At 38.3% G+C, this 25,702-nt stretch overlaps 1 protein-coding gene across 2 annotated transcripts in view; it reads left to right on the forward strand.

The window, feature by feature from the left end:
- The window catches only part of FAM172A (family with sequence similarity 172 member A), a 375,530-nt gene that overhangs the window by 38,241 nt on the left and 311,587 nt on the right, over nucleotides 1–25,702 (forward strand). For both annotated transcript variants that reach the window (XM_054715061.1, XM_054715062.1), the window contains exons 3-4: nucleotides 2,692–2,793; nucleotides 7,074–7,174. In XM_054715061.1, coding sequence (XP_054571036.1) covers nucleotides 2,692–2,793; nucleotides 7,074–7,174 — 203 coding nt within the window. The remainder of the gene's footprint in view (nucleotides 1–2,691; nucleotides 2,794–7,073; nucleotides 7,175–25,702) is intronic.

The following is a 25,702-nucleotide window of genomic DNA, read 5'->3' on the forward strand; positions in this document are numbered from 1 at the left end:
CTGATCCCTGCAGGGCAGGCTGAGGGACCCCACCTGCCAGAGGGATCCTGCTCACTCAGCAGACACCGGGGAGGGACCGTGGGAGGTTAGCTCCAGGACATGTCCGGCACATCTCACCCAGTCCCATTCTGCTCTCCATCTTCTAATATATTTCCTTTCAATGTGCACCGGGTCACTAATTAAGGTATAATTTTGGACAAGCCATTTTACTTCTGTGAGCTGAAAGACAGTGAAGATAATACGTACTACTATTTTATAGGATTGTGATGATCAAATAAGGTATGTGAAATCTTTAAAATGATATATAGATGTTAGGTGTCATTTCAAGTTCTAACCTGATAGAGAAAATGGCTATTAGACATAATATGTCTGCTTATATATTGACTGGTTTCTATGTGCCTGCTTAAAAGGTTTCTACATTTTGCACTGTGGAAATGACTGTAAAGAGAAGGAATCTGATTTTGCCCCAAAACTTCAACTCATTGGAAGGAGAGAAGTGAGAATTTTCTAGCTACTCCAAGCCAATTTTTGACATTAAAAACTGTTCTATTTTACTCAGCTTTGTACAGATTACATGGTTTTTACAACCTTTACTAATGAATCAGAAATTTGTCAGCATATTTCAGCTTGGTATGCATATTATGTAATATTTCAATTTTATTAGAGACTTTGCAAAATTTTTTATGTTTGCATGTTGAAGATGGTATATTTTTGAGTAAACTGAGGTTTATTTGATATAGCAGTTTGAAGAGTACCAAACACTGATTTTTTTTTTTTGCAGGTTTTTTGTTGGCTTACCTTTATGTTCTATAGAGAGACTAGAGAATTGAGGTAGACAGACTAATTTTTTTTTTCTCTAGCATATTTTGATGAGCCATACTGATGGGTTTGTTATATCCCTGTGAGAACAGAAATAAAGTGTTACCTCTGAGATACTTCTTTTATAGAAAAAGGGACTGGTGTTTGCTTTACTACATGTCCAAGGAGCTTTTTCTCATCAGGAACTAGAGTTAGAATGAAAATTTTCGAAAATTAAACTTAAAAAAAAACCAAAAACCTAGTTTTTTGGAACTGAATAAATTTGAAGTTTATCTTTTTATTTTTCTGAGTTTCAATATGACTCTATTATTACTTATAGTGATCACTTTGCCTCATGCCATAACATGAGCCAAAAATAGCATTAAATGCTTGCTGACACACTGATTCTAGGGCTTGGGAGGGAAAATACAAGTTAGGCCTAGAGCATCTTGAAGTAGCAAAAAGTAAGGAAATGCTCAAAAAACAAAAAGTTGAAATCATGTACGTCAAAGGGATATGAGAGCCAGCAGAAAGAGCTTGTAGTGGCCAACACTGTAACAATTTGAGCAACAAAGTAAATGATGTAGTATTGAATTGTAACTCAAAGTATATAATAAATATCAAATGAATGATTAAATAAATATGTAAATAGATGAAGAAAGACAAACTTCCATACAAAAGGATTACAAATAATGTTTGCAGATGTTCTTTACTCCAGGAGATAGAACACAATTCCTCCTCTCCCCTTTTGAGAATGGGCTAGACTTAGTCACTTATAAGAATAGACTGTAAAAAGGGAAAAACAGTGGCTTCATTGTGAAGAAGACTGGCAAACACTACCTTAATGAGCTGATGAAGGTTTACACCTCAGTGATATGATGAGAAGGGCAGTTTATCTCTGTGACATTCTTTCTAAAAACTTGTAACTCTAGTTTGGTCACAAGACAATACAGACAAATTTAAATCCAGGATCATTCTACAAAATACTCGATCAGTACTCCTTAAAACAGTCAATACCACAGAGAAGAAGCAAAGACTCAAAACAGTCACATACCAGAGGCGATGGGGGAGACATGATGACTACATGTAGTGTAGTGTACTGGCTGGAGTCCTGGAATAGCAGATGGACAATATGGAAAAATGATGAATAATAACGGGGCTTAGTTGATAGTAATGTACCAACATTGCTTTCTTCGTTTTGACAAATGTGCTGTTGTAATGTAGCATGCTAATGATAGGGAAACTGGGTGAAGGATATACATATACTATCTGTACTATCTTTCAACTTTTCTGTAAATCTAAGATGATTCCAAAATAAAATGTTTATAAAAAAACCTTCTTGGCAAATTTCTTGATCATATAAAATCAAATAATGTGAAGAATAAAAACTGCTTTGTGTTAACCAGTTTTTCAGTTATCATTTTTTAAAATACTGTAATTTTCTCCTAAAATTAAATAATAAGCTGTATTGCCACTATTTGGATTTATAAATTTTCTTATCCATACTAGTAGCTTCATTTATATTTAAAATTTAGTGACCTTTTAGAAGTCATATTAATATCTGAAACTTTTAAAACAGTAAAAGGAGATTAATAAAGTACAGATTAATAGCTGTATATTTTGAAGTGAAGAAGTTAATTTACTATAGTGGTGCTTAGGATGTGATTTGTGATCCTTTTGAGGATTATAATTTTGAAAATGCTTAGGTTATGTTGATATTGTACTTCATTGTAATATAGCACTCTGGAAACTAAAAAATTTAATAGTATTGTCAGTTATGGCAATGTATAAAAGTAATAAAATAGAACAAAAGAATACTTAAGAGAATTTAAAATATAATATTTATTAACTATGAAAATGAATATAAGGAAATTTCTTGTCATTTTTTTCTAGATTTATTATCTAGGATAGATTTGGATGAACTAATGAAAAAAGATGAACCACCTCTTGATTTTCCTGATACCCTGGAAGGATTTGAATATGCTTTTAATGAAAGTAAGTGGTGTATGCTACATACAATATTTATTTAACAATGCTGATAGATTCACAGGACAGATGTTATTTACTACTTTTATGTGCCGGCATAAATGTTTTATGTATTTTTTTTGAGAAATACTTTCATGGCAAAATTCTTCACTTAATTAAAAGAACCAAGTCATGATTTCCCATAAATTGTGAAGTCACTTAAACCAATGGACATGAATTAGATTCAGCTTACTAGTTATGTATTTTCAACCCTGAGCATTCAACTCCCTAGTATCCAATTGGAATTCCCAAATATATTATATAGACATAAGCTACTTTTTCACGTGTTATTTAAAATGATGTGACTGGCAATGATTATCTGTGATGATATTTTAAAGCATACTAAATTTTCTATGACTTTTTCAGGCAACGTTCTTATTTCAAAGTTTATTAATTAAATTCTGAATAAAGTAAATTTGCACTTGGAATTTAGAAGAACACACCATAGATTGCAAGAATGTTTCTGAACAAAAACTTATGATTATTTGGATTAATAACACATTGTTTTACTTGAAGGGTAATGTTATTACAGATTAGGTAGCATTTGAGTTGTAGCTTTCTGTTTGTTCTGCATCAGCTAAATTGGTAATCTGTCATTACTGTGTTAGTGGATATCCTTTTACAATACAAGTTATACTAGAATATTAAATGAGTTTAAATAGAAGATATTAGAAACTTTTATTGCTTTTCTGACATTAATGTTTATGCTTTTTAAGTAAAGGATATCTTATTCCAAAATATGTATGAGTAGTAATATTTTGTTTTTTAAAAATTTCTTTATATTTTAATTAACAGAATCAAATGAGCACTGGGAGTGACATTGCATCTGCTCCTTTGAAATAATTACTGGTTTCTTTTATTCAGAATTGGAATGGGGAGTGTGTTGGTAGTGTGGGTAAATCACAGAACTTACGTTTGCTTTATGGATATAGGATATCAGTTTTCACTGAAGTCTGTCTTTCATCTTCCTTGAACATTTTTTTAAGTAAGTAGAAAACAAAGGAGCAATATACTCTTATCTCTTCCTTATCAGATATGTTCACATACATGTGTGCATGCACACACACATACATCTTGGCATACATTTACACCCTTGGGTGCACATGCTCTGCACTCACACTTTTGTACACACCTACACCTTTGCACATGCATGTGCCCTGTCATGTACATACCTCAAATGCACATGCATCCTTGCACAAACCTATCATTTATTTTTTAAATATACTGGGCATTGTCTTGCATAAACATAGACTAACAGAATTAGGCAAAGATGCTTGCATTCCAAGGAAAGAATGTCACTTTTAAGGATCTTATTTTTAGCATGATCGAGTTCACCTTTGAATTCAGGGTTAATGGTGAGTACTTTTCAAAGAGGTAAGGATTTGAAAACAGGAAACTGGGTCTCAATATTAAATCCCTAAAAGGTTAAGTCCCACTTAGTATCTTCGGGGACTTCTTTTTTAGGTTTATAAGGACAAAAACTCTTATGAAAGCCTCAAAATGAAACTTTAATTACCTGACTGGATAAGCTGCTAAATTTTTCTAAAGGACTTTAAAGTTCTTAATTAGGTAAAAATAAAATTTGGAAACAAAGCTCACTCTAAGCAAAAGGGAAGAGTTTCTTTTTACCTGAGTCAAACTGATACATGTTCTTTCAAATCACTGTGCCTGTTTAAATGCTCCTTTGGTTTAAGATGTCTACTTAGCCAGTCTCTGGTTATACTTATACAAGGCCCAGCTGAAATGTCTTTGCTTTGGAAGATGAAGAAGGTGAAGATTTTCCCCTTTTTCCCTCACCCAAACTCCCTATGCCCTAGTGCAGTATTACGAGGAAGCAAACTTTTGTATCACCAAAAAAGTAATTGTACTTGTTTGTAGACTGTTTCAGTTTGAATCTTGTCTTTCATTATATCTGATATTTATTAAACTCTTACTACAAGAAGTATCCTATATACTTTCAATTGCTTGATTTATTTAGGCCAGTGATAGCCTATTTTGGTTCCTAGCCTACCCTGAATCTGATAAAATATATGTATGCATTTCCTAGAATAATGCGCTTTTGTGTATACATATGAAACTTTACAGCTGATTTTAGAGGACCCTAAGCTACAGTGTCCTAAATCAGACCTTTGACAGTTATTGGAGAGATTTTCCAAACCTTTGAGAAATGCCAGATTTGCAGATACCACTATAACAAAAGTGATACAGATTGCTTTTCTGGATAAGACTACTCACTTTTTTTTTTTGCATCTTTATCTTCTTTTCACTTTTAACACCAATGCTAATAGCTCTTTTGTTGGGGCCTATTTTTTCCTAAAGAACGAAAATCTTTATTACATTATGAGAAGTATTATGTCCAAAATGAGTAGAGAATTAATAAACAAAACAAAAAAACTTCTCTTCGAGATGTAGATGAAAGTGGTCTGTTAAATTGACTTACCAGCTAGGTAAGTCAGTTCTCTTTCACACAGTAGTCTCTCAGAAAATACATCTCACATTTCTGTTACATATTACTATGTCATGTACCTTTAAGGCTGCTTTAGTCAAAATCACAATTGTTAAACTTACAGGTGTCATCAATCTACTTGAATTGATATTTTATATGGGAATTTCTCTTTCCTAGAAAGCAAAACATAGATACATCTATTTTTACGACATCATTTGACATAAAGAATGTGATAGTGATTCAGTATTGTGTCTCATGTCGAGAGTACTAAAAAGAACTTTATGATAAAGGATTAGTCTTTATTTTATATATTAAAAATATCCATTTTATGTGGGGTAAAATTGATACATAAAAATAGTGAAGTAGTTTTACTTGGAGTAGTATATTTCCTGGGTTCAGTTTTAGTGCCATAACTTTCAAGTCTTTCTCCACTCCTACATGTATAAAAATCATATACTAACTCCACTTGTCTTGGTCATGTTCCTCTTCTGCCTCTAAACCCCTTCTTGTGCCTCACTGCTCTTAGAACAAAGTCCAAGCCCAGTAATTTGGGCCTTCTACTATTCGATCCCAACATGTGTTAATAGTGTTAAATCATACTATTTGCCTCAATATTCCTTTTGTTTCTACTAAACAGTTGTTTCCTGTTATTTGAATTTGCTGTCCATTTTTCATAATTTTGTTTACATTGCTGAGAACCAGGGGGAGTTAAAGCAATTGGCCTGTGGTCTATTTCTCTTCTGATTCCCAGGGGAATATTAGGGAAAGAAAGAAGACAGGTGGCCTGCTCTTTTCTCCTTGTTAACATGCTGACAATTTAATCTTTTAGTGAATACAGACTAGTGTTTGCTATGAGGAGAGTCCTTCTCCATGGAATAAATTCAGCAGGATAACTCGTTTGGCATTGCTTATGGTAAACAAACCTTTATTCTATGGATATGTGAGGTATGCTTCTTTGAAGAATATTACATAGGCAGTACCACTCTCTGGCACATAAAATGGAAGTATTTATGTAACTAAATGCTCACCAATGTGTAAGGTAAGCTATATGACTCACTTAAGAGACTTCACCTATTCTGGACCAGAGAGTGCTGTCCACTGAGAGGGAAGGGCCTGGGAAGAAATTCGTAGGCTCTTTCAGACCTCTCTCCCTGTTTTGTCTGTTCCTCTTGACCACTTAAACCCTTGAAATTATTAATAAAGTTATTCATTATCAATAAAAGCTCTCAATTGAGTGAGTCTACCTTGACAGTCCAAGCCAGTATTGGCTGACTCCCTCTCTCCATTTTTCTTTGAAATTCACCCCATATTTCAAAGCCTAGTTGAAAAATCTCACCAAAACCTTCTGAACATATTCTAGCCTATAGCGATCCTTCAAATGAATCCAAACTCATCTTAGACTTCATTGACTACATCAATTGCCTGTGGCAGTTTTTAGAATATTGACTTCCTTCTTATTTAACTTCTTAAAAAGTTGCTTGACTTTTTCATACCTATGTTTTTACTCTTCAGGTAGCCTGTAAGCTTAAGAACTGGGACTTTATATATTGAGGGCCCTCAAATACTATTAATTTACTTTAGATTAGAAAATGAAGATTAGAAAACATAGCATTTGAGTGCTTGGGGCCATTCTTTTAGGGTATTTATATGTTTGTATCATACTGATATTTAAAGAGAAAATCTAATGAAAAATAAAACAGTTCTGAGAAAGTTCTTTTAAATTTTTAATCAGACATTAGTTGTACTTTCGATATTATTAGACATGTACTCTGAATCATAGCAATATTGTTTGTTTATCTTCTAGAGGGACAGTTAAGACACATAAAAACTGGGGAACCATTTGTTTTTAACTACCGAGAAGACTTGCACAGATGGAATCAGAAAAGATACGAAGCTCTAGGAGAGGTATGGTCATATATACAATTTCTACCTTGTTTTTTTCCAATTTTGAATAGTCCAAATGAAAGTGTTTACCTTGAAGTAGTTTATGGACTTGTTCTACAAAAAGTGATTTCGAAAATATTTTGTTAGATTATTTTTTAGGTTATTTTTAATGGTTATGTTAGAAACACATTCTCAGTTTAAAAGTTTGTTGTTCTACATACATATCCTTCCTATGACCTTAATATTTTGTAGTGAGTCATTATGTTAGAAACATAATGCCAATTTTTAAAAGTGTTTTAAGAAGATGAATCTCTCCTGTTCCAGGAGTAGTAAGTACTCTTTTAAGTGCTTACCTAAATAAAACACAGTTACCTATGTTAGCTATGTGAGGTGATGGCTATGTTAATTATCTTGATCTTGATATCATCCTACATTGATATGTTGATATATCAATTCATCAAGTTGTACACTTCAAATATATCTGATTATATTTGTCAATTACTTCTCAATAAAAAAATTTTTAAAGTGCTTATCTATATGAAGAAGATTGATATTTTGCTAACAAATAGGTCTAACCTACTTACTTTGTACTTGATAAAGCATTAGGCCTTGTAACCATTAGGTACTTCACATGGTACTGCTAATGGAAACCTTTGAAAATATCATTTGTCATTAAGGTGAATGTTTTGCTAAAGATAAAAGTTTTACTCATTCTATGTCATATTAAGTATTTTTAATGAAATGCATACTAGTGTGGATAACTAGACTACTATTTTACTTCTCTAAGGAAAGCTGACATTGCTCTATTTTCTTTAGCTCTTTAATAAAGTAGTCAAAATGGATTAGTTAGTTAAACAATAGCATAAGAATATATGAAATAATTTATGTTTACTAGGAGACAATTCTCTGTAAGTTTCTTGCATTTTTGCATGTCTTTGAGCAAAGGTACTGACAGCTTTTGTTCTGGACTATCTTTTTGAGGGTGTTTGTATAGGAAACAACCTTAAAAGACAGATAGTTTCTTCGTCCAAGTCTGAGGACAGACTTGTTTGCCATCCAAAGTACTAAAAATAATGCTCTTCCCTTCCTGCACTGGAAGCAGTGAGTGGGCAGGTTTGCTAGCAGCCAACCCCCTTGTAAGATTGGGCTTCATAAGCTTGAGGTTCCTCAGCTGAGTCCCACTGTGTGCAGCCTCTACCCTCAGCCTATCCCCATTGTCCATGTGAGATTTGGGGGGCAAGAGGAACTGATGAAGCCCTAGCCAGTTTGGCTCAGTGGATAGAGCGTTGGTCTGTGGACTGAATGATCCCGGGTTCGATTCCAATAAGGGGCACATGCCCTGCTTGTGGGCTCAGTCCCCAGTGGAAGGCATGCAGGAGGCAGCCTATCAATGATTCTCTCTCATCATTGATGTTTCTCTCTCTCTCTCTCTCTCTCTCCCTCTCTCTCTCTCTCTCTGAAATCAATTAAAATAATATATGTCCTATCTAAGAAAAGAGTAATATGCAAATTGACCATCACTCCCAACAAACAAGATGGCTACCCCCATGTGGACACAAGATGGCCACCACAAGATGGCCTGCAGGGAAGGGCAGTGCGGGGGACCCAGACCTGCAGGGGAGAGCAGTTGGGGGAACAAGGCCTGCAGGGAAGGGCAGTGGGGGGGGACCAGGCCTGCAAGGGAGGGCAGTTAGGGGTGACTAGGCCTACAGGGGAGGGCAGTTAGGGGCAATCAGGCTGGCAGGAGAGCAGTTAGGCATCAATCAGGCTGTCAGGGGAGTGGTTAGGGGGTGATCAGGCTGGCAGGCAAAAGCGGTTAGGGGCAATCAGGAAGGCAGGCAGGAGAGCAGTTGGGAGCCAGCAGTCCTGGATTGTGAGAGGGATGTCCGACTGCCTGTTTAAGCCTGATCCTACCTGGATTGGGCCTAAACGGGCAGTCGGACATCCCTTGAGGGGTCCCAGATTGGAGAGGGTGCTGGCTGGGCTGAGGGACACACCCCCATGCACGAATTTTGTGCACCGGGCCTCGTGTGTGTGTGTGTGTGTGTATCCTCTCTAATAAAAGGATAATATGCAAATTAACCATCACTCCGCTACATAAGCCACGCCCACCAGCCAAGCCACACCCACCAGCCAATCAGGGCGAGGATGCATATTAACCCCAGCTAAGATGGCTACCATTGGGTTTCCCCGGCAACAGAAGAAGCTAAGCTTTCCACACACTCTGGCGGGCCCAGGCCTCCACTCAAGGATACAAAGTTTCAGTTATAGATGGTAAACAAATCCAAGCGGCAGCCACGGATCCAGCAGGAGGCTTGGCTCCACTCCAGGCTACAAAGTTTCAATTGTAGAAGGTAAATAAATTCCAGATACCAGGACCTCTGCTTGGGTCACCAGCAGCTTGGCTGGCCTGAAAACCACCTCAGGCCCCTTGCTCAGGCCACTCCACACCCCAAGGGAACCCCACCCTGATCCAGGACACCCTTCAGGGCAAACCAGCTGGCCCCCCTCCCGTGCACCAGGCCTCTATCCTAGCTAATAAAAGAGTAATATGCAGATTGACCATCAATCTAACACACAATATGGCTGACCCCATGTGGTCAAAGATCCTGTCCCTATGTAGACACAAGATGGCCACCACAAGATGGCCAGCAGGGGAGGGCAGTTGGGAGGCACCAGGCCTGCAAGGGAGGGCAGTTGGAGGCAATCAACCCTGCAGGGGATGGCAGTTAGGGGTGACCAGGCCGGCAGAGGAGGGAAGTTGGGGGCAAACAGGCTGGCAGGGGAGCAGTTAGACATCAATCAGGCTGGCATGGGAGTGGTTAGGGGGTGATCAGGCTGGCAGGCAGAAGCGATTTAGGGGCAATCAGGAAGGCAGGCAGGTGAGCAGTTGGGAGCCAGCAGTCCTGGATTGTGAGAGGGCAGTCGGACATCTCTTGAGGGGTCCCAGATTGGAGAGCATGTAGGCTGGGCTGAGGGACACCCCCCCCTCCATGCACGAATTTCGTGCACTGAGCCTCTAGTGTGTGTGTGTGTGTGTGTATATATATATATATATATATATATATAGAGAGAGAGAGAGAGAGAGAGAGAGAGAGAGAGAGAGAACCAATGAAAACATGAAGTTCATGCTACCTGCTGTTCTCTGAGTAATAAAGTCTCTTACCCAGGAGTTTAGTGTTGTCTGTCAGGATTCATGCAACTGTTGAGGTTAACTTGTTAGCTTGCAAGTGGGGTAAAATGTTAGGCCTTTCATAGTTTAGACATTGTTCTGTTACATTTATTACTTAATTATATTTAACTAGAGGCCCGATGCACGAAGATGACGTGCAAGAATGAGCCTTCTTCCTCCTAGCTGCCAGCACCTCCTTTGATCTGGCCCAGAGCCACCTTTCCGCCTTCCCATGCTGCCCAGAGGCTGGGAGCGGCTGGGGCAGTGCGGAACGTCTGCGTTGTTGCCATGGCGATGATGCAAGCATCCCACCCCCGGCCGCTGGGCGCCTGTGTATGCAAATTAACCCGCCATCTTTGTTGGGTTAATTTTCATACTCACTCCTGATTGGCTGGTGGGCATTGAGAAGGTACAGTCAATTTGCATTTTCTCTTTTATTAGTGTAGATGCCCTGAATAATTTCTGCTGCACATAAAAAAAGTTTTTCCATTTCCCTTGATTTCAATAATTATATAAATTGCTGCAAACTAGTAGTGTCTTTATCATAGAATATTCATATGTATGGTCTTAAAGAAAGGTTATTGTTGTTGGTTTTTGATGGGGCTTACATTTTACTCTTTTCCATAAGCCATGGACCCTTGTTCATGTGGACAGGTTCTGTTTTCCAAATACACCTTTTCCTTCTTGGCATCTGCATCTTTTTTACTTTCAACCTCTGTCATCCAACATCATATATAGCAAAATCTAGAGTAGATCATACCATGTATACATGATTTCTTTCTCCTAGGATCTCCTATCTAAGTTTTGGGAGAGTCACAGATTTATTTTTGGTGGACCTTACTCTATGATAATCAAAATATTTTGAGGTTTCGCTTTAATGACTATATATAAAAAATATTCTGCATTGCCTAGATTTCCACCTCCTCTGCCTGCATTCACACTTGTGTTCTTGATCATATTGGCCCCAAGTGATCACACAACATTGCAAGATTTAACTTTCAATGCAATATTCTTCAAATTTAGATCATTGGACCCCTGAGTTTTATGTACCAATCTCCTTTATTCCTCAAAATGAGCACAATAAAAGACCCAAGGGTTGGAGAAGGAAGCCCGATTGTTATAACATTTGTTGCATGTCATCTAGCTTCCATGTCTTATTTGAAATACTTGTGTTCATTGCTAATTTCACTGTCAAAAGTTGATTATTAATTGAATTTCATTTCTTACATGTTAGCCGTGAGATATACAAGTTCTAGTTATTTACGAGTAATGACACAATTTTCACTACAGTGAATTTATTTAGGGTTCATTGTACTGGGATTTAATGCATTTGTGGACCTGCCTTTTCATCCATATTCCTTAATATCCACGTCCTTAATGTACTTTCAAGTTTCAAGTTAGATTTAACCACTTATTATCCTTCATTTGCACCTTGTACTTTTCTTACGCTGTTTTCTCTCTTTGAGATACCCTTCCTCCCTTGTTCATGATGCTCCTTCCTCCACCTGCCTTCAGGTTATGGCTCAGATGTCTCCTCCTCTAAGAAGCCTTCCCTCATCTCCTCTGCTATAGTCTTTTTCTCTGCTCAATTTCATTTCTTTTCATATCTTTTTCTTCCTATCTTGTCTTCTTCTTCTTCAAAAAAAAAAGAAAATTAAAGGTGAATGCCATTTATAAATAGTAAAAACCAAATTAGAAGTAAATAAGAAAATAGAATTTAAAAAATAAATGCTAGTAAACCAAAGATATGAGTTTGCTTTATTTTTCTTAAGATATTTCACTCTGTATTATAGTACTGTTTATGCATATCTTTAAGCAGTTTGGGAAATTTTTCCGTGTCAGAATACTGTTTATATGATAGTTGTTGAAAATAAATGAGTGTGATACAGATATATAAACTGTTTAGTACACATTCTGGATCTATGGGTTTTTAGGGAATTTTTTAATGTTAGGAATTTAAACAAAGATATGTAAATTTTCTTATTGGAAGGAAGGAAAATGATCTGTTAGTGATAATTTTCCTATGTAAAGCTAAATAATTTTATTTTTTAATTCTAATTCCCATTTAAGTTTTAAAAGTTTCAGACTCCTAAAGTTTTGCTGATTAAAATTATTTGATAAAAAATAGACTCTATTTGTGGCATATTCTTTTGGAAAATTTTTAACCTTCATAGTCAAACTGTAGATTTATATCACTATAATTAAGAATATGTAAGTTCTTACGTATATAACAGCTCACCGTTCTTAAAAACAAATAAACCTTTGTATTTAGCTTCTGCAAATAATTTAGTACTATATATTACCAATAATATGTCTAGTTAAACAAAAACCTGTTGAAAGCATGTCACCATGTCCTGGACATAAGAAGCTCTGAAAACCTCCTGCTCCTCCTTGATGGATAGGGCAGAATTCAGAAGATAGTGCAAATTTGAGTTTATCGCCTGGGAGACTACCTTAATAAACAGCTTTTGATATGCATAAGATTGAAGTTTAAAGGAAAGAGATTTTGACTTGACCCAGCAATCTGAACCAAAATCCCTTCAGTTTTCATAGTGTTTGCTTACTAAATCAAATTATCATATTTTTGTCTTCAACTAGAGCTACTATAGGGCTGGGCAAAAGTAGGTTTACAGTTGTTGGTATGGAAAATAATACAATAATTAATAAACAATGATATAAGAATAAACTATTTCAGGTACTCACAACTGTAAAACTACTTTTGCCAAACCCTGTGTGTTTCACAGCTGCTGTTTTAGTTTATGTTTATTTCTCTCTTAAGGCAATTATTATAGCAGCTATTCAGCAGAAATTGTTTTTAAGACTTGCTCCTGAAATGTTCTATCATTTCTATGTAAATTTAATTTATTGTGTAAGTAAAATAAACTGAGATATCACATTGTTTTTAGAATACAGTGCCATAACTACACAAAAGAATACTGTTTATATTCATATAGTTACATTTTTATAGTCCAAAAAATGCCCCTGCTAATCTGTATCTATATTTTTACTATCTACATATAGCTCAATAAAAACATGTAGCCTTTAATAAGTTTGTATAATTTCTCTAAATTTAGAAGGATACTATCAGTTGAAAGAGGTGGGAGTGGTGTGAATGGGTAATTTTGAAAATAGAAGTCTTCAGTGCATATATATTGGGGTTGAATTCTAGGGAATGTTTCTGGTAGACTAAATCAGAAAAGCTAGAAAGGCTATTATGTTAAGTAGTAAATAGAATGGTAAAAACTCTACATGTAACTTGCAAAATTTTCTCAACTCTTCCATGTCAATACTGAATTACTATTAGATGGAGAATTTATAATCCTGCAGATATTCTAATGAAAGAGAGATTTGATTTTCTTGCCTAATTTGGGTCTTTGCATTTCTTTTTATATTTAACTTGATTACCTCAGAAGTAATTGTCAGTGTGCTTAAGAGAATAGCAGTGATTTGGTAGTCCGATAAGCTGGCTCTTTCTTTATGGAGAGTGTTACACTTACAAAAAGAACCAAGGACATACTTTTTTCCTGAACCTGAATTAGTAATATGTCTTGTAAAATAGAAAATTATTAAAAAACGTTACATTTTAAAAAATGGAATTTGTTAAAGAATGTAGGCCAGTGGTGTCTTAAAGGTTCTTATAGTGGCCATATTCAGATATTTGAAATACGAGTAACTTAAAGTAAGGAACAATAACAAAAATTATCATTATTTTATGTTCAAATATATTCATATAATGTGATTATCTATGTATAAGTAATGTCTTCATATAATGTGTGATTCACAGGTCTTATAATATAATAGAAACAAAGGGCTGGCCATTAGGAAATCCAGTCTTACTTCTGTCTCAGTCACCATCTGTTTGACTTAAAAAAAAATATATATATATTTATATATTTCTGAGCCTCCACTGTAAAATGCAGATAAAATTTTCTGTACTGTTGCGAGTAATAATAAGTAAGATGCATACATGTGATAATTTTCTTTTCTTTTATGTGCCCAGCAAATATTAGGAGCAAGGAATGAAGATAGAACTTTACTATTTAAGATTTCTAATCTACCTTTGTTATTAACATTACTAGTGGCCCGTTGTAGGAAGAATTCTGCAATAGGGCTTCCTGCTTCAGTTGCTGCCCCACCTGCTTTCCTCCCTTCTCCCCGGGCCCCACCTGCTTGCCTCCCTTCTCCCCACCCTGCCTGCTTCCCTTCCTTCTCCGCCGCCCCGCTTGCCTGCTTCTCCGTAGCTTCGCTCCCTTCTCCGCAGCTTCGCTCCCTTCTGCAGGCTTGGCTTCTTTCTACGCTGTCTTGATATGCAAATTAACCGCCATCTTCGTTGGGTTAGTTTGCTTACTCGCCCTGATTGGCTGGTGGGCGTGGCTTGGGCATAGCGAAGGTGCGGTCAATTTGCATATTACTCTTTTATTAGGTAGGATGGAGGTTTAATTTATTGTTTTTCCTCTCCCATTTCTCTCTGTCTACTTATTATTACTGGCAAAATGTATCTCTCTATGTTAGAGACAAAGAAATGACCACTCATCCAGAGTTGGTTAGCAATCTCCTTGACTTCCATCTCTCTCTCTCTCTCTCTCTCTCTCTCTCTCTCTCTCTCTCATGCAATCCTACAAGTTGGGTATTATATCCAGGATGGTATTAGTAATTAGACATCTTAGAATTGAAGAAATAGTCATTGAAATAATGAGAATACCTAATTGAGAAACATTGTGAGCCTCTTTAAAAACAACGTAGCATTGACTTAAGAACAGACACACAGACCAATTGAACAGAATACAAAGTTCAAATACACATTGAAATATAGTTTGTTATGATGCAGTCATAAATCATTAGAGGAAAAGGAACTTTAAGTAATGGATAGATGATAGTTATACACTAGAATATAAAATTTGACTATATATCACAATGTACACCAGAATGAACTCCAAATGGATCAGAGATTTAAATGCAGAAAATGAAATAACACCTATCAACCCTTCAGTAGCACTGACTATAGTTTTGAAATACAAACCCACTATCAATGATTGTGGTTTTGAAATACTACTTCCCAATAAAGCAACCTGAGTTCTTTGGAGAAATGTTGGATTCCAGTCTGGGCCAAGAAAGAAATGACATGAACCTGGAATATTTTGTAATATCAGATAGCTAGGAAGCTGCCAAAGATTACCATCTCTTCTAAAAATTGAAAAGAAAAGATGAAATCAAACAAACAAACAAACAAAAATCTCCACCAGCGGACAATAGGCACGAACAAGCTGTTCAGAGGGAGAAATGCACATAGCATTTAAATATACAAAAATATGTTTACACTAATAATAGAAGACATGTTAATGAGGAATATACCGAAATAACATTTATCACCTGTCCTGCTGACAAAAATCGATAAGCTTGACAGCAAGCGCACTTGGTAGATGAAGCCGTAGAGAGAAAGAAACTCTCAGATGTTGCTGGTTAGAATGTAAAATAATATAATCCCTTTAGTGGGGAAATAGCCAATATTTACAAAATTACAGATGCATTTTCCCTTTTGTGTGAGAAAGGAGGGGAAGTAAATGTGTATATTTGTTGTTTGTTTATTTTTGTGGCGAAAAAACCCAAAGATAAAATTAATGTTTATCTTTTGGAATGTGGAGCAGCCCTTGGAACTTCGCTGAACTTACCAACCAAATTATCCTACCTAATAATAGACAAATATGCAAATTGACCATACCTCCGACACACTCACAAGCTGCGCCCACCATCCAATCAGAGCGAGCATGCAAATTAACCCAAACCAAGATGGCTACAGCCACAGAGAGCAAGGTTTTCTAGGTAACAGAGGAAGCCAAGCTTTCCACCTGCCCTTTCCAGGCCTAAGCCTCCACTCAAGCTACAAAGTTTCAATTATAGAAGGTAAACAAATTCAAACAAATGGCGGCAGAATGGAGCTTGAGAGAGCAGGCCAGGGTTGTCCCTGGCAACAGTGGAAGCAAAGCTTTCCGCACACCCTGGCTGGGCCCACCCGCTTAAGGCAACAAAGTTTCATAACCCCAACACAAATGGCTGCGGGCCTCAGAGGGAGCCCCAGGCTTGGCTCCGCTCCAGGCTACAAAGTTTCAATTGTAGAAGGAAAATAAATTCCAGATACCAGGGCCTCTGCTTGGGTTGCCAGGGGGCGTGGCCAGCCTGCAAACCACCACAGACTCCTCGCTCAAGCCGCCCCATGCCCCATGGGGACCCCCACCTGATCCGGGACACCCTTCAGGGCAAGCCAGCTGGCCCCCACTTCTGTACCAGGCCTCTATCCTATCTAATAAAAGAGTAATATGCAGATTGATCATCACTGCAACACACAATATAGCTGCCCCCATGTGGTCAAAGATCCTGCCCCCATGTGGACACAAGATGGCCACCACAAGATGGCCAGCAGGAGAGGGCAGTTGGGAGGCACCCAGCCTGCAAGGGAGGGCAGTTGAGAAGGACCAGGCCTGCAAGGGAGGGCAGTTGGAGGTGATCAACCCTGCAGGAGAGGGCAGTTAGGGGTGACCAGGCTGGCAGAGGAGGGAAGTTGGGGGCAAACAGGCTGGCAGCAGAGTGGTTAGGGGGTGATCAGGCTGGCAGGCAGAAGTAGTTAGGGGCAATCAGGAAGGTAGGCAGGCAAGCAGTTAGGAGCCAGCAGTCCTGGATTGTGAGAGGGATGTCCGACAGTTGGACATCCCTTGAGGGGTCCCATATTGGAGAGGGTACAGGCTGGGCTGAGAGACAACCCCCCTCTGTGCACGAATTTCATGCACCGGGCCTCTAGTTATCCAAATAATGACAGTAAACTGGTGAATTCAGGTAATCTGTTGCAGAACAACAAATAATAAATTAGAATCCTTCCCACATGAAGATGACGCTTTTTTTTATATCAAGAAAAAGGCATTTGCATGAAGGTAACTGTCCTGTCGCAGCAACCATTTGCTAGAAATCATGTTATTGCCTCTGTCAGTAACTTGTGTGCCTCATGGAGCAACAGACTGGCCTCAGCCTGCTGAAGTGAGTGTCCACTCCTCCACGCTCAGAGATCTAAGACAGTGTGTTATAAAGCTAAGTGAGTTATTAGGGTTCAACTGGATTCAATTTGCATAAATATTGTGGTAAATTTTAAAGGAAAATAATTTATTATATACTATCTAATTGCATTATTTTTCGCTTTTTAAAATATTTAGGCTATGATTTTTCTTTTATTACTAAAAGTTATCCCTGAAGCATTGTTATATACAAAATGTCATGTATACTGATACATAGATCTTCAGGACCTAATCTCTCTTATAAGTAGGCAGTTACCTATATTAAATGTGAACTGTAAGTTGTGATATTTGCCTTTTTTGCATTCTGATCGTTTATACCTTGTAAGTTGTTTCATGTGAGTGTGATGGTAGAGGCCATGCATGATAGCTACTGAAAGTGGGAATGAGAATTAGGTATGTGTTTTGATAATATTTTGTTAATTGCTACAGTTAGCCCAAAAATTATAGTCGATATCATAGGTTTTAAAGTAATATGTAATGTGCACATAAATAATTCTGTGGGAAATAACAAAAAAGAAATTTACCTAGCTTCTCTTTCTCTTCTATGCTATATTGACATGTCCAGCCATGCTGTGTCTTCTCTTCTATCAGTTATCTGCTCCCCTTCATTTTCCATCGCACTTTCTGTACTGCCTTTTTCCAGTCAGCATTGAAGCATGCATAAGTCTCTCTCATCTTAATGATTTTTAGTCCTTGTTTTGTTTGCTCGCTTAGCAACATTTGACATTGGGATTTCTTTTTCTCAAAATACTATCCAAACTATGCTCTCAAGTTACAGAAGTTTCTGGTTTTCTTCTTACCTCTGTGAACACTCATTCTCCATCTCCTTTGCTTTTATTGGCCCCTTAATGTTAGATTGTCAAGGCTCAGTTTTTGATCTTCTATTTTTCTCTGTAAATGATTTCACTCCCATACCTTCTGATTCTATCTCTGTGCTGATTTCAGATGTGTATATATTTTTGTAAAACGGGATAATTTGACATTATAGTAATCTACTTTTTAAAAGACTGCATTGTGTATACAAATTTAATAGGGGAAAATATCCACAAATCCAAATGTGAGATTGAAAGGTAAGGTGTAATGCATTCCTACACTTACTAGGTGTACTGGTTAATAATGCAGATTTTGTAATCAAAGAAAACTCGATAATTTCAAGAGAAACATCAAAAGTGCTTTATTCAAAGTAATGTCCATCGCTAGCTACACATTTCCCCATCTTTCAGGTAATTTGTGGATACCGTCCTAATAGAACTTTTCTTGTTTTGAGGCAAACCATTCAGAGACCCAATTTTCCACTTCTTCATACGTTTTGAAGTGCTGCTCAGAAAGTGCGTGTGCCATCAATGGGAACAAGTGGTAATCTGAAGGAGCGAGGTCTGGTGAATATAGCGGGTGGGTTAATACTTCCCAGGCAAGATTTTTTAACATGTCTTTAACTGGTTTTGAAGTGTGTGATGGAGCGTCACCATGAAGCAAAATTACTTGGCCGTGTCTTCTGGCTCATTCTGGTCGTTTTACGATCAGAGCATGGTTCAAATTGATTATTTGTTGTCGGTAGTGATCAGTATTAATGGTTTCACCTGGTTTTAGAAGCTCATAATACACCACACCTTCCTTATCCCACCAAACGCAGAGCATTGTCTTCTTTCCAAAGCCATTTGGCCTTGCAGTCAATGTTGATGGTTGACCCATGATTTTGCGCATTTGGGAGTCTCTAAATAAATCCCCTTTTCATTGCGAGTCACAATTCAATGCAAAAAAGACTTTCTTTTCTGCCCTTGAAGCAACATTTTACTGATGACTTTTCGGTTTTCCATTTGTCTTTCGTTCAGTTGATGTAGCACCAATTTTCCTTCCTTTAAAATCTTTCCCATTGCTTGTAAACTATCAGAAATTGTTTGCTGAGCTACATTTAATCTTTCTGCAAGTTGTTTTTGAGTTTGACATGCATCTTCATCCAATAATGCTTGTAATTGTTGGTCTTCAAACTTTTTCGGTTGACCTGGATGTTCTTTGTCTTTTATATCGAATTCATCACTTTTGTAGCGTTTAAACCAGCGTTCATGAATATCTTGAGATGGAGCATGTTTACCATAAGCTTCCCGAAGTATACAATAACTTTCAGCAGCACTTTTCTTCAAAATAAAGTAATGAATTAAAACTTCCTGCAAATGCTCTTTTTTTTGGCACAAAATTCAACATTTTTAAGCGTAAAAATATCTAAGATGTTAACACCTTCAGCAAATTTGACATATGAAGTTTTGAAGCTTGCTGTCAATACAACAAAATAGCATACATATCAAAACGCATATACACTGAGTGGCCAGATTATTATGATCTCTGAATGCATAATAATCTGCCCACTCAGTGTATATCCTATATAATAAAAGGCTAATATGCAAATTGCCCCCCTACCAGGAGTTTGACCAGCAGGCAGGCCGGCCAACCACCCATGTCCTCTCCCCCTGGCCAGGCTGGCTGAACCCCACCCATGTACAAATTCATGCACCGGGCCTCTAGTCCTATATAATAAAGAGGTAATATGCAAATTGACCATCACTCCAACACACAAGATAGCTGCCCCCATGTGGTCAAAGATGGCCACCCCCATGTGGACACAAGATGGCCGCCACAAAATGGCCAGCAGGGGAGGGCACTTAGGGGTGACAGGGGCAGCAGAGGAGGGCAGTTGGGGGCTACCAGGCCTGCATGGGAGGACAGTTGGGGGGGACCCAGGCCTGTAGGGGAGGGCAATTGGTGGGGGGACCAGGCCAGCATGGGAGGGCTGTTAGGGGTGACCAGGCCTGTAGAGGAGGGCAGTTAGGGGTGACTGGGCCAGCAGAGAAGGGCCGTTGGGAGGGACAAGGCCAGCAGTGGAGGGCAGTTGGGGGGGGGGGTCCAGGCCTGTAGGGGAGGGTAATTGGTGGGAGGACCAGGCCAGCAGGGGAGGACAGTTAGGGGTGACCAGACCTGCAGGGGAGGGCAGTTGGGGGTGACCAGGCCGGCGGGGGAGGGCAGTTAGGAGTGACTATGCTGGCAAGGGAGGGCAGTTGGGGGTGACCAGGCCTGCAGGGGAGGGCAGTTGAGGGGGAACCAGGACTGCAGGGGAGGACAGTTGGGGGTGACCAGACCTGCAGGGGAGGACAGTTAGGGGTGACCAGGCCAGCAGGGGAGGTCAGTTAGGGGCAATCGGGCCAGCAGGTGAGCAGTTAGGCATCAATCAGGCTGGCAGGGGAATTGTTAGGGGGTGATCAGGCTGGCAGGCAGGCGAGTGGTTGGGAGCCAGCAGTCCTGGATTGTGAGAGGGGTGTCCAACTCCCCATTTAGGCCCGATCCTACCGGGATCGGGGCTCAATGAGCAGTCGGACATCCCTCGAGGGGTCCCAGATTGGAGAGGGTGCAGGCTGGGCTGAGGGATAACCACCCCCCCCCCCCCCCCCCCGTGCACGAATTTCATCCACCAGGCCTCTAGTGTGTGTGTGTGTGTGTGTGTGTGTATGTGTGTGTGTGTGTGTACATACACACACACACACACACACACACACACACACACACACTGAGTGGCCAGATTATTATGTGTTCAGAGATCATAATACTCTGGCCACTCAGTATATATCAACATATGTGTAACTCCATCTATTGAAAAAAATCCGCATTATTAACTGCCACACGTAGTATATAGAGTAGCAACGAGAAAACTCCAGAAAACTTCATCATAGTTTATAGATTCCTTCAAGGTAACACTATAAATGAAGAAGAGAATTATTTTATTCTCTGAAGATGGTGGGAAGGCAGCCGTTGCCTGCAGCTAAGGAAAGAAAAATTGAAGATACAAAAAAGAGTTCTCTGCTTATACACTAATAGAACTGATAGACAGTGGAATAGCCTTAGTAGCACTCAGAGCAGTGGATTTTGAAGGTACCATATTCAAAAATAATTAGCTGTAGCCTTAGGGAAGTACTGCTTTCTCTTGTGATATTCTGAAGAACTGATTACACTTCATTTACTTTATACTTGGAACTTATCCTATGCTGCATGACTTTTAAAGTTTCTTGTGAAGATTTGAGATATGACGAAATAGAGCAGTGGTCGGCAAAATCATTAGTCAATTGAGCAAATATCAACAGCACAACGATTGAAATTTCTTTTGAGAGCCAAATTTTTTAAACTTAAACTTCTTCTAACACCACTTCTTCAAAATAGACTTGCCCAGGCTATGGTATTTTGTGGAAGAGCCACACTCAAGGGGCCAAAGAGCCGCATGTGGTTCGTGAGCCGCAGTTTGCCGACCATGGAAATAGAGCAAGAAAAAGATAAACGACTTGCCTAAGAACATTTAGTGTTATTATTAGATCCCACATTCATATTTCTTAATCATATTTTTTCCAATATTGTACATCTGAAACTTTGATCCAAAAGTATATTCATGAGGAATTTTTTAGCAAATTTGGCCTGGTATTATGGTAATGTAATGCATAATTTTTTACTTTAACATGGTTAGATTTTGTACCTTAAAATGTTTAAGCTAGACCATTCTTTGTAATGCTCTCAATCAGTATTTCAAACATGGTAAATTCCTCCTATGAAGTTAAGCTGAGCATTTAGGAAGGTCATCACTTCTTTTCAAAGTTCTTTTAGTAAATTAGTTCTGTAGTTTGTTAAAGGATAATTTAATTTAAGATACTGATTTTTTAAGGGTTCTCCAAGAAAACATAGCTATTTTGTCATTTTAAAATTATATAGGTAATATTCTACATATTCCTATTTGGTAATAACTGATTTATTGGTACAAAATTCTATACTGACATTCTTTTGCTACATTAGGCTGTTTGCCATACTGTGAACATTGGTTATTGTTGTCTGAGAAATTGTTTGTGCCATCCCTTTCCCCTGGTCTGATCTTCCCATCACACAAACTGAACTCTATGTCTTCTTTAAAATCCCTACGTTTTTTAGTTTTGCATGATTCCCTTTATTGGGGACCGTGGTGGATTCTCTAGCACACTTTCCTTTTTGAGTTCTAGACTCTTCTAAGCACTTGCCATTTTATGAGGCTTACTTTGTTTGGTAAACAGATCGTTTTCTAATAAAAGCCTGTAGTCGTTTGATATTAAATTATGTGATACAACTTTATTATTATAGGATAAGCAAAGTGTGGCATATTCATACAATGAAATAATATTGGCAGTACAAAGTAATAAAGTACTGCCCGGCAGGTGTGGTTCAGTGGTTGAGTGTCGACCCCTGAACCAGGAGGTCACAGTTCCATTGCCAGTCAGAGCATATACGTGGGTTGCTGGCTCCATCCCCAGCTGATCAATGATTCTCATCATTGATGTTTCTATCTATCTCTCCCTCTTTGAAACAACACCATTACCTAACATTATTGAAAAGATATTTTTAGAACACTCCATCCAACAATATAAGAATACACCTTAATACATATACATATATATTAAGAACATTATGCAAGTGAAATAAGCCAGTCCAAAAAAAAAAAACACAAAACATTTTGAGAGATTTTTTATGAGTGAAAAGTCCAGAATAGGCAAATATATAGAAACATAGTATATTAATTAGTCATTTGACTAGCATTAGGTGCAGGGGAGAATGAGTAGTGGCTGATTATAGATTGGTGTTTCTTTTGGAGGGATAATGGAAATGTTCTAAACTTAGTTGTTATGATTTCACAATCTGTGAATATACTAAGAATCAATGAATTGTACAGTTCAAAAGGATGAATTTTATGGTGTATAATTATATTTAAATAAAGCTAGTGACAAAAGATATATGACTTCAAATAGAAATAATTATAATGCATTGTAGATTTTAAAGTATATGTACAAATAAAATACATGACAATAGCACAAATTCTAGGAAGGGAGAATTGGAAGTATTGTAAGTTTCTTCTGCTATAGTGAAGTGGTATATAATATGAAGATAAACTCTGATACCTGAAAAATATATACAATAATCTTTGGACCAGCCTTTAAGAAAAAAGAAAGAGGTTTAATTGATTAAGAAGATAAAATGACATAAATAAATTAAAAAACAGTATAAAGTGAAGCCTGGAAAAGAGCAAAGTGGAACAAGGAAGACATCAGAGAAATAGCAAGAAATTATTTTTAAATTTGACAATATCAACAATAATTTTAAATTTACATGGTCTAAAATGGCAGAGATTACTGTACTGAATAAAAAGGAAAGGCTTAGCCATAGGCTATTTATAAGAACCCAGTTTAAGTACAAAGACCCTAGGTATAAAACTAAAAGCATGGAAAAATGATGTACTGTGGTAACGTTAATCAAATGGAAACTGGAACAACTATATTTCTGTGAGACAAATTAGATTCCAGTTCTAGGAATATTTCTAGGGCTAAAGAGGTCATTTAATCATTATAAATGAATTAATTCATCAAGAGAACATAATAATCCTAAAATTTTACACATCTGATAACAGATCTTCAAAATACACAGAGCAACAACTGATAGAACTAAAAGAAGATAAATCCAGTTGTAGGTAGAGATTTCAGCACCCTTCTCAATAATCCTTAGATAAAGTAGATGACAAGTTAGGGAGAACATAAGAATTTGAACAACACCATTACCTAACATTATTGAAAAGATATTTTTAGAACACTCCATCCAACAATATAAGAATACACCTTTTTCGAGTGCACTCAGAACATTTACCAATATAGATCATATTCTTGGCCATAATGGAAATCTCAACAAAATTAAGAGGATTCAAATAATAAAAAGTGTGTTTTCTGATAATGCACAGTATGTTCTCTCTGATAGAGAGCTATCTGGAAAAAAAACAACCTAATTTTATTGTCTAAAACTAAATAATACAATTTGAATAACCAATGAGTCAAAGAAAATATTCCTGGGAGAATTAGAAAATATATGTAATTTATTAAAAATTGAAATATAGCATACTAGCGGGGTACAGCTAAAGCAATGCTTATAGGAACACTTACAGCATTAAATGTTTATATTAGAAAAGTACAAAGGTTTAAAATTGATGACCTAAGCTTCCACTTTTAAGAAACTACATAAAGAAGAGCAAACAAAACCCAAGTAAGTTGAAGAAAGAATAATAAAGAGCAGAAATGAATTAAATAGAAAACAGAAAGGCATTAAAGGGGAAAAAGTCAATAAAACCAAAAGCTGGCTCTTTGATGATATCAGAAATTTTGATAAACCCTTAGCTAGGAGACACAAATTGGCAATTTAATGTGTAAAAGAGGGGTTATCACTACATATAGTACAGACATTTAGCAGATAGTAAGGGAATATTAATATGAAAAACTCTATACCAATAAATTTAATAACTTAGCTAAGTTGCACAAAGTCCTTGAAAAACAAATATAAAATCTCAGAAATAGATAACCCAAATAGTTTTTTTAAAAAAAACTATTTTCATTAAAGTACTAGAGGCCTGGTGCACGAAATTCATGCACGGGGGGCGCGGGGGGGGGGGGGGGGCTTGTCCCTCAGCCCAGCCTGCACCCTTTCCAATCTGGGACCCCTTGAGGGATATCCGACTGCCTGTTTAGGCCCAATCCCGGTAGGATCGGGCCTAATCGGGCAGTCGGGCATCCCTCTTACAATCCAGGACTTCTGGCACCCAACCACTCGCCTGCCTCTGCCTGATTGCCCTAACCACTTCTGCCTGCCAACCTGATCACCCCCTAACCACTCCCCTGCCAGCCTAATTGACACCTAACTGCTCCCCGGCCGGCCCGAGTGCCCCTAATTGCCCTCCCCTGCTGACCTGGTCACCCCTAACTGCCTCCCCTGCCAGTCTGGTCGCCTCTAACCCTTTGCACTCGCTTGCTTTTTTCTTGATTCCTTTATTCTTATGCTAACCGTGTCGAGTCACACTCGACATCCGAGTGCAAAAGGCTAACTGTCCTCCCCTGCAGGCCTGGTCGCCCTCAACTGTCCCCCCCTGCAGGCCTGGTAACCCCTAACTGCCCTCCCCTGCTGACCTGGTCACCCCTAACTGCCCTCCCCTGCAGGCCTGCCCCCACCCCTCAACTGCCCTCCCCTGCTGGCCTGGTCTCCCCCAACTGCCCTCCTCTACTGGCCTGGTCACCCCTAACTGCGCTCCCTGCTGGCCTGATCACCCACAACTGCCCTCCCCTGCAGGCCTGGTCCCCCCCAACTGCCCTCCCCTGCAGTTCTGGTCCCCCCAACTGCCCTCCCCTGCAGGCCTGGGTCCCCCCACTGCCCTCCCTTGCTAGCCTGGTCTCTCCCAACTGCCCTTCTCTGCTGGCCTGGTCACCCCTAACTGCCCTCCCCTGCAGG

The sequence above is a fragment of the Eptesicus fuscus genome, chromosome 4, assembly GCF_027574615.1.
Source record: "Eptesicus fuscus isolate TK198812 chromosome 4, DD_ASM_mEF_20220401, whole genome shotgun sequence".
Lineage (NCBI taxonomy): Eukaryota > Metazoa > Chordata > Mammalia > Chiroptera > Vespertilionidae > Eptesicus > Eptesicus fuscus.